This window comes from Mandrillus leucophaeus, unplaced genomic scaffold, assembly GCF_000951045.1.
Source record: "Mandrillus leucophaeus isolate KB7577 unplaced genomic scaffold, Mleu.le_1.0 Scaffold27, whole genome shotgun sequence".
In the NCBI taxonomy this organism is placed as follows: Eukaryota; Metazoa; Chordata; class Mammalia; order Primates; family Cercopithecidae; genus Mandrillus; species Mandrillus leucophaeus.
Window position 1 is genome coordinate 4,083,059 of NW_012102809.1, and position 11,505 is coordinate 4,094,563.

General features: G+C 48.0%; 1 protein-coding gene across 1 annotated transcript; it reads left to right on the plus strand.

Annotated features, from left to right (window-relative positions):
• Nucleotides 1-337: 337 nt before the first annotated feature.
• Nucleotides 338-2,276, plus strand: FAM50B (family with sequence similarity 50, member B). Its single transcript, XM_011984572.1, has 2 exons — nucleotides 338-458; nucleotides 758-2,276. Exon 2 carries the CDS (start codon nucleotides 781-783, stop codon nucleotides 1,756-1,758), a length of 978 nt encoding a protein of 325 aa, XP_011839962.1. The 5' UTR covers nucleotides 338-458; nucleotides 758-780; the 3' UTR covers nucleotides 1,759-2,276.
• The last annotated feature ends 9,229 nt before the right edge of the window (nucleotides 2,277-11,505 follow it).

An 11,505-nucleotide genomic window follows, 5' to 3' on the forward strand; every position in this document is an offset into this window, starting at 1 on the left:
AGCAGCTTGCGCTACGCCCACATTGCTTCTGCGTGTTTACAACTGGGCACGAGAAGGCTCAGCAAGCACGCACCACAGGTGTGGGCCCTCCCTGCCCACCGCATGAAAACACGAGCTCCGGCCAGCATTGGCTGGGCAGGGCCAGAGGCGCCTCCTCCAGGCTCCTCCCCGCGCTGGCCCGCCCCACAGGAGCACCGCCCCCACCAGGAGCCCGGCGCTCTCCCGAGGGCCCGCCTCTCCGCCAGGGGGCGAGCCGCCTCCACTTCCTGTTTCCGCAGCTGCCCTACCAGGAGCCTGGCGCTCTCCTCAGGGCCCGCCTCCCCGCCAGGGGGCGCACCGCTTCCATTTCCTGTGTCCGCGGCTGTCGCGAGAGCCCGGGACGGGTGGGCCTTTGCTCGTGGGCGGTTCTCGTGGAGGTCAACTCCCGCGTGTCTCCGCTCGGCAGGGTGCTTGGGCAGGTAAGGGTTCGCTCAGTAGCCCAACCCTCTCTGTATGCAGCTCCCCAAATTCAGCGCAGCGCTCAGGCATGGCAGCCACCAGTTACGTGGGGCCATTTGCATTTGCATTTATTGAGGTCAAAGAAAAGGCTGGAAATTGGTGCGTGGTGACACCGTCAGGTTGGTGACCCTAGCAGGTCGGCCCAGCCCCTAAACGCTTCCATCACTGCCGAAAGCCCTGTGAGGAGGCGCAGAGCTTTGCATTTCCCGCCGTTGCACGGGCCCCTCTCTACTTGCCCCGTTTTTCCTCTTTGCTGCAGAGCCCAGCGGGTAGGCGGGGGCCATGGCGCAGTACAAGGGCACCATGCGCGAGGCGGGCCGTGCCATGCAGCTCCTCAAGAAGCGCGAGAAGCAGCGGGAGCAGATGGAGGTGCTGAAGCAGCGCATCGCCGAGGAGACCATCCTCAAGTCGCAGGTGGACAAGAAGTTCTCGGCGCACTACGACGCCGTGGAGGCCGAGCTGAAGTCCAGCACGGTGGGCCTGGTGACCCTGAACGACATGAAGGCCCGGCAGGAGGCCCTGATCAGGGAGCGCGAGCGGCAGCTGGCCAAGCGCCAGCAGCTGGAGGAGCAGCGGCTGCAGCAGGAGCGGCTGCGGGAGCAGGAGCAGCGGCGCGAGCGCAAGCGTAAGATCTCCTGCCTGTCCTTCGCGCTCGACGACCTCGATGACCAGGCGGACGCGGCCGAGGCCAGGCGCGCCGGAAACCTGGGCAAGAACCCCGACGTGGACACCAGCTTCCTGCCCGACCGCGACCGCGAGGAGGAGGAGAACCGGCTCCGGGAGGAGCTGCGCCAAGAGTGGGAGGCGCAGCGCGAGAAAGTGAAGGACGAGGAGATGGAGGTCACCTTCAGCTACTGGGACGGCTCGGGCCACCGGCGCACGGTGCGTGTGCGCAAGGGCAACACGGTGCAGCAGTTCCTGAAGAAGGCGCTGCAGGGGCTGCGCAAGGACTTCCTGGAGCTGCGCTCCGCGGGCGTGGAGCAGCTCATGTTCATCAAGGAGGACCTCATCCTGCCGCACTACCACACCTTCTATGACTTCATCATCGCCAAGGCGAGGGGCAAGAGCGGGCCGCTCTTCAACTTCGATGTGCACGACGACGTGCGCCTGCTCAGCGACGCCACCATGGAGAAGGACGAGTCGCACGCGGGCAAGGTGGTGCTGCGCAGCTGGTACGAGAAGAACAAGCACATCTTCCCCGCCAGCCGCTGGGAGGCCTACGACCCCGAGAAGAAGTGGGACAAGTACACCATCCGCTGACACCCGCCCGCCAGAGCAGAAACCGGGGGAGACACTCCTTTCTATGCCCCGCCACCAGTCACTTGATTTCCTGACCTTGATTTCTTCCCCCGAATTTAATAAAGACAGAGGGTTCTCATGATTCACGTTGGTTGTCCTATTGCTGATGTTATGCTTGGGTTGTTTGGTTGATCTTTTCTGGGTATTTTAGTGTCGCTACCTGGATTTGCTGCATTGCTCTGCTGAGCTGTATTGAAACCGTGACTGGGCCCACTGTGAGACAGAAATTAGAAGAGGAGGCACATTCTTTACCTCATGGTTATGAGCATGGTCTTGGGGGCCACACTGACTGAGTTTGATTCCCGACGCAGCTTCCTTCTTGCTGTGTAGTTTTGGGTAAGCTTATTAAACCCCCATGCCTCAGTTTGGTCACCTGTAAAAGGAAATAACAAGAGCCCTTACTTTAAAAGATGGATGTGAGGATTGAGTTAATATTTGTAAAACACGTAGCACTTAATAAATGTTTTTTGTTATTATTATGGTTTTGGTTAATTTATTTAAAAGACTTCAGTGACCTAGTTCAGAACCATTTGAGGGCAAAGGTGGACCTGGCCCATCACTGGTCCCAGGATCAGCAGTTGCCAGCAGGAGGGGGCTGGCAAAGGTTGGGGAGCAACCCCCCTCTAGTTGCCTTTAGCTGGGTGGTTTAGCCCAGTAGTTAGGAGGACAGAGCTAATGCAAGTAGCCTGCAGGGTCAGTATCATTGATTTTCCTTTTGCTCCAATGTAACTCCAAAGGGCACAGTTGCAGATCCTGTCTTTATTGAAAACGTTTGTATTTTATTCATTGTGGATTATTTATGTTAATTTTGATTTTTAAAAATACTGTATTCAGGCCGGGTGTGGTGGCTCACGCCTGTAATCCTAGCATTTTGAGAGGCCAAGGTTTGTGGATCACCTGAGGTCAATGAGTTCGGGGCCAGCCTGACCAACATGGTAAAACCCCGTCTCTACTAAAAATAAAAAACTGTGCCTGTAATCCCAGCTACTTGGGAGGCTGAGGCAGGAGAATCGCTTGAACCTGGGAGGCAGAAGTTGCAGTGAGCCGAGATTGTCCCACTTCACTCCAGGCTGGGTGAAAGAGTGAAACTCCATCTCAAATATATATATGTGTGTGTATATACGTGTGTGTGTGTATATATATACACGCACACACATAGTATTCAAATATTATTTGGTTTACTGAGTATTTGGGCATCTCCTTCCCCTTAACCTTAATGCCCAAGGTGGGTGCCTCACTCACCCCGGTCCCAGCCCTGAGTATAGGAGGGACATTTCTTAGAGTTCTTGCCTCAGCCCATGAGCAAGAACTTCCCCTGAAACATTAGCCCTCTAGGGCAATGGGTCCCAATGGCTGTCCCACTGGGTCATCAGGGAAGCTTTTAAACTTACCAATTCAAAGGTCACACCCAGAGCCAGACCTTGGGGTCAGAAGTGGACATCAGTGTTTTGAAGCTCCCCAGCTATTTGGTTGGCGAACAAATGTTCTATGGCTGCCTTCTCTCCACCTCTTATGAACTCCTCCCCCTGAGTTTAGGTGCAAGTAGGGTCAGGGCCCAGTACAGGCTCTTGGCTCTGAACACGTCATTAGTGTGTGAAGCAGATTCTTCCTACCTGGAGTGAGACCCTTGGACCAGCAGCATCGGCACTTGGGAGCTTGCTAGAAAAGCAAGACAGAAAAGCAGAATCTCAGGCCCCACTGCAGACCTACTGAACCAACGTGTGTTCCAGCAGATCCCCAGGTGAGCCACAGGAACACGAAGCTTTCTGGAAACTGGCTGGCTGGATGTCTGCTCTTCAGTCTGCCCTTCCAACACAGCAGATCAAGACCTAAACTTAAGGGTGCTGATAGCAGAACCTCACATCTTTGGTTACTGGTCTAAGCCATGTTCTCCAATCTAGTTTTCATTTAAAAGTTAGTATGCTGCTGGGCACAGTGGCTCACACCTGTAAAAATCCCAACACTTTGGGAGGCTGAGGTGAGTGGATCACCTGAGGTCAGGAGTTCAAGATCAGCCTGACCAATGTGGTGAAACCCTGTCTCTACTAAAACTATAAAACAGCCAGGCGCGGTGGCGGGCACCCACAATCCCAGCTACTCAGGAGGTTGAGGCAGGAGAATCGCTTGAACCTGGGGGACGGAGGTTGCAGTGAGCCAAGATTGTGCCACTGTACTCCAATCTGGGCTACAGAGCAAGACTTCGTCTCAAAAAAAAAAAAAAAAAAAAAGAAAAAAAAGGTTGGTGTGCTGACTACAGTCTAAATCCTGCCTTATTTCTTAATTGTTTTGGTGTTACTTAGACCTAGGTTCAACTGCACATTACAAAATACACAAAGTACCTGTAGTTTAAGCAAGCCTATTTCTCTGCTTCAAAGAAGTCTAGAGGTTAAAGTTGGCCATAACATCAAGGACCCAGGCTGCTTCTACCTTGTTTCATCATATGTGTCTTCCATATCCATGGTTACTTCATAATCCAAGATGGCAGCTCCAGCTTTAACCATCACATCTACATCCTGGAAAACAGAAGGTAAGGGGAGAAAGAAAGTTCAAAAGACTTAAAACAGCTGTCTCTCAAGGAAGAGTCCTATAAGCCAACAAACACTATAGTGGTTGCCGAAACTTGGTCACCTGGCCACACCTAGCTGCATGGGAAGCTGGGAGATATAGTCCTTATCTGGGAAGCCAAGTTCTATTACTATGGGAAAAAATAGCAGAAATCGGGGGATAAATACAGTTTCTGATATAGTCTATCCCTTTTGCTACAAAAAAATCCAAGTGTATCCTTTCCCCACACATAGCACACTCAGTCCTAATGCAAAGAGGACCACCACAAGGGCCCAGTAGTTACATCTGGGGAGACGTACAGGCCTCTCCTTCAAGTCTGAATGTGGCTCTTTGTCATCTAGCTACTTATAAACTAAAGAATAAGCAATCCATCCTCTCACATACCTGATATGCAATGGTGAAACAAATACAAACATTAGGAAAAGCGGATGCAAAGCATCAGCAAGAGCCAGTTCTCTGGCAACTGTCAGATTCTGCTGGGAGGTATTGCAAAGACCCTCTCTCTGCCTTGGAGGTATCATCCCTTGGTTGCCCTGGGTCCACTGGGAGGAACTCCCCAGTTCATTGTCCCTCATACCCTCTGGCTTTGCCCTCCTGGTCCTCCATGACCACATCCAAGCCCCATTTGGCAGAGCTGCAGATCTTTTGTTGCCTGCTTCCTGCTGATGCAGATTTGGGAACCAGAGATTGCCTTCATAGATTTTTCAGTCTAGGCTAATGGGTTTTTTTTGATAATTCAATCCTCTCAAAAACTTAGATGGATTTCTAGTCAGTTCCATGTGCAATGAATTAATCCCAGCCAAAGTTATTTTCTAGACATGATGGTAAGTATGAAACTCTGGTTTTTACTTGCTGGCTTCTGAACTCGCTCCACCCCACTCCCTAAAGTTAATGAGGGATACCTTAAAACAATAGACTGGGGTGGGAGGATGACCCCATTAGTGTCCTCTCCAGCTTTATATGGCACCCAGCATCAATCTTATCTCCTGCTGAGGCTGTAGCTTTGAAGCCACTTATGGTAACTTCAGTTGGGCGTAATGAAGCATTTGGCTTTTTATGTCATGCAGAGCTCCACACTTGGACTGAAGTCTGTAGGTGAGGACGCCTGGCTGGGCAAGGCTGTCTCTCCCAGCACTGCTGGCAGGCAGGTTAGCTCATGCCCACATGCATGTCACTCAGGTCTCTGCTGAAAGCAAAGAGAAATAGCCAACACACAACAACCTTCTGAAATTTTTCTAAGAATTCCCTATCATTGCAGCCATGGTGGATACCTGGCCAGCCTTGCATGCACAGCAAGAGACAGGGTGACCAAATGTGCCTGGGATGAGCTGGCAGCTTCTGTCACAGATGGATCCCAGGGGAGGAAGGGGTCAAGTGCATCCTCAGACTCCCAGGTGTGCCAGATTACTTGACATGCCATATTTCACCAGTCATCAGAGCAACCCCCTGAGATTGTTGGCACCATTTGTCTGATGAAGAAATTGGATCTCAGTGGGCCAAAGTCACTGAAACGGGGTCTCACAATTTTAGAAGTGGGAATTTGTTGTATAAAAAGAACTATATTTTGTCTTTGTGCCAGGTTCCTGGTACAGAGCTCCTTAACCCCTTGGAATTTTCCTGAGTGATAGGAGTGTCTTTTGGTATTCATAACAAACTCCTTCCAATGACACCTGTGTTTACCCTAATGAGGTAACCTAGGGTGGGGCCCCTAGTTAGCTTCAGAATAGGGATGCTTACCAGTAGAACAGTGACTAGAGGATTGGAACTTTCAGCCCCACCCACCAACCTCCAAGACAATTGGGGAGGGAGTGGGAGTCTGGAGGTGACACTCTTCAAAAACTCTTTTTTTTTTGAGACAGAGTCTCGCTCTGTCGCCCAGGCTGGAGTGCAGTGGCATGATCTGGGCTCACAGCAAGCTCCATCTCCTGGGTTCACGCCATTCTCCTGCCTCAGCCTCCTGAGTAGCTGCAACTACAGGCGCCTGCCACCACACCCGGCTAATTTTTTGTATTTTTAGTAGAGACAGGTTTCACCATGTGAGCCAGGATGGTCTCCATCTCCTGACCTCATGATCTGTCCACCTCGGCCTCCCAAAGTGCTGGGATTACAGGCGTGAGCCACTGCACCCAGCACACTCTTCAAAAACTCTTGAACAACAAGATATGATGAGCTTCTGGGTAGTGAATGGATCTCTGTGCAGGGAGGGTGATGTACCTTAACTCGACAAAGGGTCAAAGCTTCTACACTCAGGACCCTTCTGGACCTTGCCCTATGCACCTCTTCGTCTATATCCTTTGTAATATTCTTTAAAATAAATCAGGAAATGCAAGTTGTTATCCCTGAGTTCTGAGAGCTGCTCTAGCAAGTAGGGTCATGGAAACTCCCACTTTATAGCCAGTTGATCAGAAGTACAGGAGGCTCAGACACAATTGGTGTATGAAGCAGGGGCAGTCTTGCGAGACTGGGCCCTTAATTTGTGGGATTGAAGCCATCCTCACAGAGTTAACTGGAATTCTGGAGAGAATTCCTATTATAATAAGCATTAATCAGACTGCAATTTGACCCACTGCCTTGTAACCGAAAGGCATTAGACACTGATCATGTGTATCCCCATTGTTCCTATACGTATCATTTTTGACGCTAAACACCTAAAGCTTTTGTTTAAGTATCGCTTAAGATGTCTTTCACATCCTGAATCCCAGCAAAACACCTGATGCCAACCAGTTTGGAGACCCACAAAGGAATGGAATCGGCACGAGAGTACCATTTCTTCATTTCCCTGTCCCATAATTTCAACCTGCACTCTTTGACCAATCAACAATCTCCACACTCTGGCCCACCACAAAACACTTAAAAATCCTAGTCCCAAACTCCTTGGAGAGATGGATGTGAGGTTTCCTCTTTTCTATTTGTTTGCCAGCCCTACAGTGAAATCTCTCTACTGCAACCTGGTATGTCAGCATATTGACACCACCTCGCACATTAGGCAGTGGACCCATTATGGTTACAGGATCTGATGCTAACAACAGGCAGATAGTGTCAGAATTGAACTGAATTGTAGGACACCCACAGTTGGTGTCAGAGAATTGATCAGAGTAGGAAAAAACCCACAATCTGATGTCAGAAGTATTCTGTGTGAGAGCGTAGGCACAGTCTTTTCTCAGAGACTTGAACCCAAACCTGTTTGTCTTCGGCATCTGTGATTTGTAACTGCATGTTTATTCACTGTCATTAAGCATGCACATTGTCTAAAGATACAGTGCTACAGGCTCCTGGGAAAAGCAGCAGTCTCCTTTTCTCCTTCTCACTTCCAGTTCCCCGAAGGTAACTACTTACCAATAGATCCTCTAGAAATTTACCTCTGCATCTCTAAACAACATGTGTATCTTGCTGCTACTTGAGTTTTCAGTTTCAGGCATTACCTTTGGACTTCCTATTATAGATGACAAGAATTTAGCATCCTTTCTCCCCTCTACTTCTCTATCAACCCTACCACACATGTGAACACTCTCCACCACCCATCCTTCCAGTATAAGTAAAAAGTAATTTTGATTCGATCAATATTCATGTGCTTGCAATATTATGATCATATACATGCTGCATAGTATATTATAAACAATCTTTTGTCATTTCTGGAATTAATAATTTTATTGTTCACAGCCACTCTTATTGGTCTGTGTATTATTGGCCAACTGCGCATTGTTCAGTTTGCAGAATCTTGCAAAAAAACTAGTAGGAGTGAACATTCAATATACGGCAGGAACTATTCTAAGCACTTCAACTGTATACATTTTTTTTACCTTTTATTTTATTTAGTTTTTAGAGACAGTGTCTCGCTCTGTCACTCAGACCGGAAGGCAGTGGTGTGATCATGGCTCACTGCAGCCTTGACCTCTCAGGCTTAAGCCATTCTCCCACCTCAACCTCTCAAGTAGCTGGCACTACAGGTGCATGCCATTTCACTTATTTCATTTTTTTATTCTTTGTAGAGACGTAGAGTCTTGCCATGTTGCCCTGGCTGGTTTTGAATGTCTGGCCTCAAGTGCTCCTCCCACCTCAACCTCCCTACGTGCTGGGATTACTGGTGTGAGCAACTGTACCCAACCCACTTCAACTATTTTAATTAATTTCATCCTTATTCATGTCCTATGAAACAGGTGCTTTTATTCCCACTCTACATATGAGAAACAAAGAGACTTAAGTAATCTCCTCAAAGTTATGCAACTAGTAAATGCAGAACTGGGATTCAAACTGTGATACTTCATTGCTTCCATTTTTGTACACAGCCCTGAATTTTGGGGGATTCAACCATTTTGGTGACCATAGGGAACTCTCTAGAATGAACATGCTATTTTTTCTGCCAGACATACATTCCCCTAATTTTTTTTTTTTTTTGGAGGACTTCCACATTACCTCTACTGTTGCTCCATGTGGCTTAGGAGGCAGGGCTATTACTCCCACTTTCACTCGGTGTACCATCTTCGGGCTTAGCATCCACTTTGTCATGTTCCTGGTCAGTCTTTTTTTGTGTGATGCTAGGAAAGGGCACTAATCCCATCAAGGGAGCCCCACCCTCATGACCTCATCTAACCCTCAATTACCTCCCAAAGGCCCCATCTCCAAATACTGTCACATAGTGGGTTAGGGCTTTAACATATGAAGTTGGTGGAAACACAATCCAGTTCATAGCACTTGCCAGTGGCTGCAGGGGTTTGGGTCATGGAGCCCACGGGAGGATTTTCAGCAAGGAGGAGGTCAGTTATCCACCAGGGCCCCAACACCAGGCAACACTGAGCAGGGGATAGTACTGGTGAGGCATATCACAGGGCAAAAGGGCACTTTTGGTACAGATTTGAAAAGCTATTTCTACCTTGAGTAGTTTCCAAATAAAATGGAAAAACCTGGACAAATAATGCCTGGCACCATTAGCATGTGGCGTGAGCTGACAACTGAATGAACCAGAGAGTCCCAGCATGTGAGCACACAAGAGGCCCTGAGAGCCATCCCCAGAGTTCCCAAATGCTGCTCCGTGGCATTTTCAAAGGTCTCTGGAGAAATGAGAACCAGAAGAATGATGAGATAAGTTTTTATGAAACTAAAGGTTTTTTCCCATTTAAGGGAATAAAATTTATGTTGTGTTTTCTCATTTTTATATATTTTTATTTGGTACTAAAGTTTTCTTATAATGAAAGTATAGTTATTGTAGATGCTAAGCATTTTTTCTTTAATAATTTTATTTGGCCATAGTAAAAAATGATCACCCCTGGAAGTTCCTGTTATCACTGGCATCTCGACATCTGGAAACCCCTGAATGAGTCCAGCTTTTTAATTTAACAGAACAGAAGTGAGGCCCCTGGCAGGGAAGTGTCTTGCCCAAGGTCACAAAGCTGGTTAGCAAATACAGGCATTGGACCTGAGAACTTGATGCCCATGCTCCCTCCTGCCCTCCTCCCCTTCTCAGGGGCACTGCACTGGTATAATATGAGGAACAGTGGGTGTTCCTCATATGATTGGTGAGATTTCTGATGACCCGTGAAACTCATGAGGAGAATAAAAGTCTCATGTTGACATCAGCGACCAAGGGAGCCCATCACCTGCAGTCCTGAGGCCGTACCTGTTAAGGAGTCCTGCTCTGCTCTCCTAACGCCTGCATTCACTATTGGGTACTGCCGTGTTCCCTCCCTTTGCCAACTAGAAAGTCTTTGATTTGTTTTCAGCTGCTTTTGTGGGATGGACAAGGCAATCCTCATGCAATGAAGGCAAAATGACGTTGGCTTAAAGACTGCCCACTCTGAACATCTTCCTATATTGTTATTGCGGAAAAACCCCACATAGAGATGAGCTCTCAGGAACATCACAAAATCTCCCATGTTCTCAAAAAACCATGATTAATTAAGCTACTTCAGAAAATACTGATAGACTGACAGACCCCTAACTAGCCTGACACAAGCAGATGCCACTATATTGATCTGGGGGGCTTGGGGATCAGGATCTTATTTGTATTTTTCCTGATTCCTCAGAATGAGGGACAGGGGTTTTATGTTCTTAGCTGGAGGATTGCAGCAGGGAAAGGCATTTCCTATGGACTCATGTATTTTTGCCAAGTAAATGTCATAGTAAATAATATTACACAGAAAAAAGAAAAATAGATTTTTCTCATACCTAACTCAAGCTGGAAATTTATTTTTCTCCAATTTATTGCCTTCAGACCAGTAAGTCAGACTTTTCGAGAAACATGTGTATATGTAGATGAACATGAATATATATGTGTGTATGTATATGAATGTGTACATGGATATGAATGTGCATATGAATATATGTATATAAATATGTGCATGTATATGTGTATACACACACACATACATTTCAATCTCCAGGAGAAACTTGAACGGCTCCAGGGATCACCATAGAGATCATCAGGGATCTCCAGGAGAAACTTCACAGGCTTCAGGGTTCACCATAGAACTGAATGTATTTAATTAGGGCAGTGTTACAAAGCGGTTATGACTGATGAGCTGGAGAGACTGAAGTCACTAAGAAAGCAGCAGGAATTAACCCCACTTGTGGGAACCAGCCTCCATGAGGGCCTCCAGTTTTTTTTTTTTTTTTTTTTTTTTTTTTTGAGACGGAGTCTTGCTCTGTCACCCAGGCTGGAGTGCAGTGGTGCGATCTCGGCGCACTGCAAGCTCTGCCTCCTGGGTTCACGCCATTCTCCTGCCTCAGCCTCCCAAGTAGCTGGAACTACAGGCCCCCGCCACAACACCCGGCTAAATTTTTTTTGTATTTTTAGTAGAGACGGGGTTTCACCATGTTTGCCAGGATGGTCTCAATCTCCTGACCTTGTGATCCACCCGCCTCGGCCTCCCAAAGTCCCCCAGTGATTCTTTGTTGGTTTCATGCCCTATGTAATCACTAGGACATGGATGAGATGACAGCATGTAACATACGATACAAGGTCATGAAAGGCACTGTACCTTTCATGTACCACCTTGCTCTCCTGGATCACTCATTCTGGAGGAAGCCAGCTTCCCTATCATGAGAACACTCAGACAGCTGGAAAGGGCCACCTGGCAAGGAACAAGGAACAAAGGCCATGTGCTACCAGCCAACAAAAACTGGGCACCAGTCCTGGAATCAGATCCT

Excerpts from the sequence above, each read along its gene's own strand:
- FAM50B (XM_011984572.1), top strand. The coding sequence starts at position 781 with ATGGCGCAGTACAAGGGCACCATGCGCGAGGCGGGCCGTGCCATGCAG.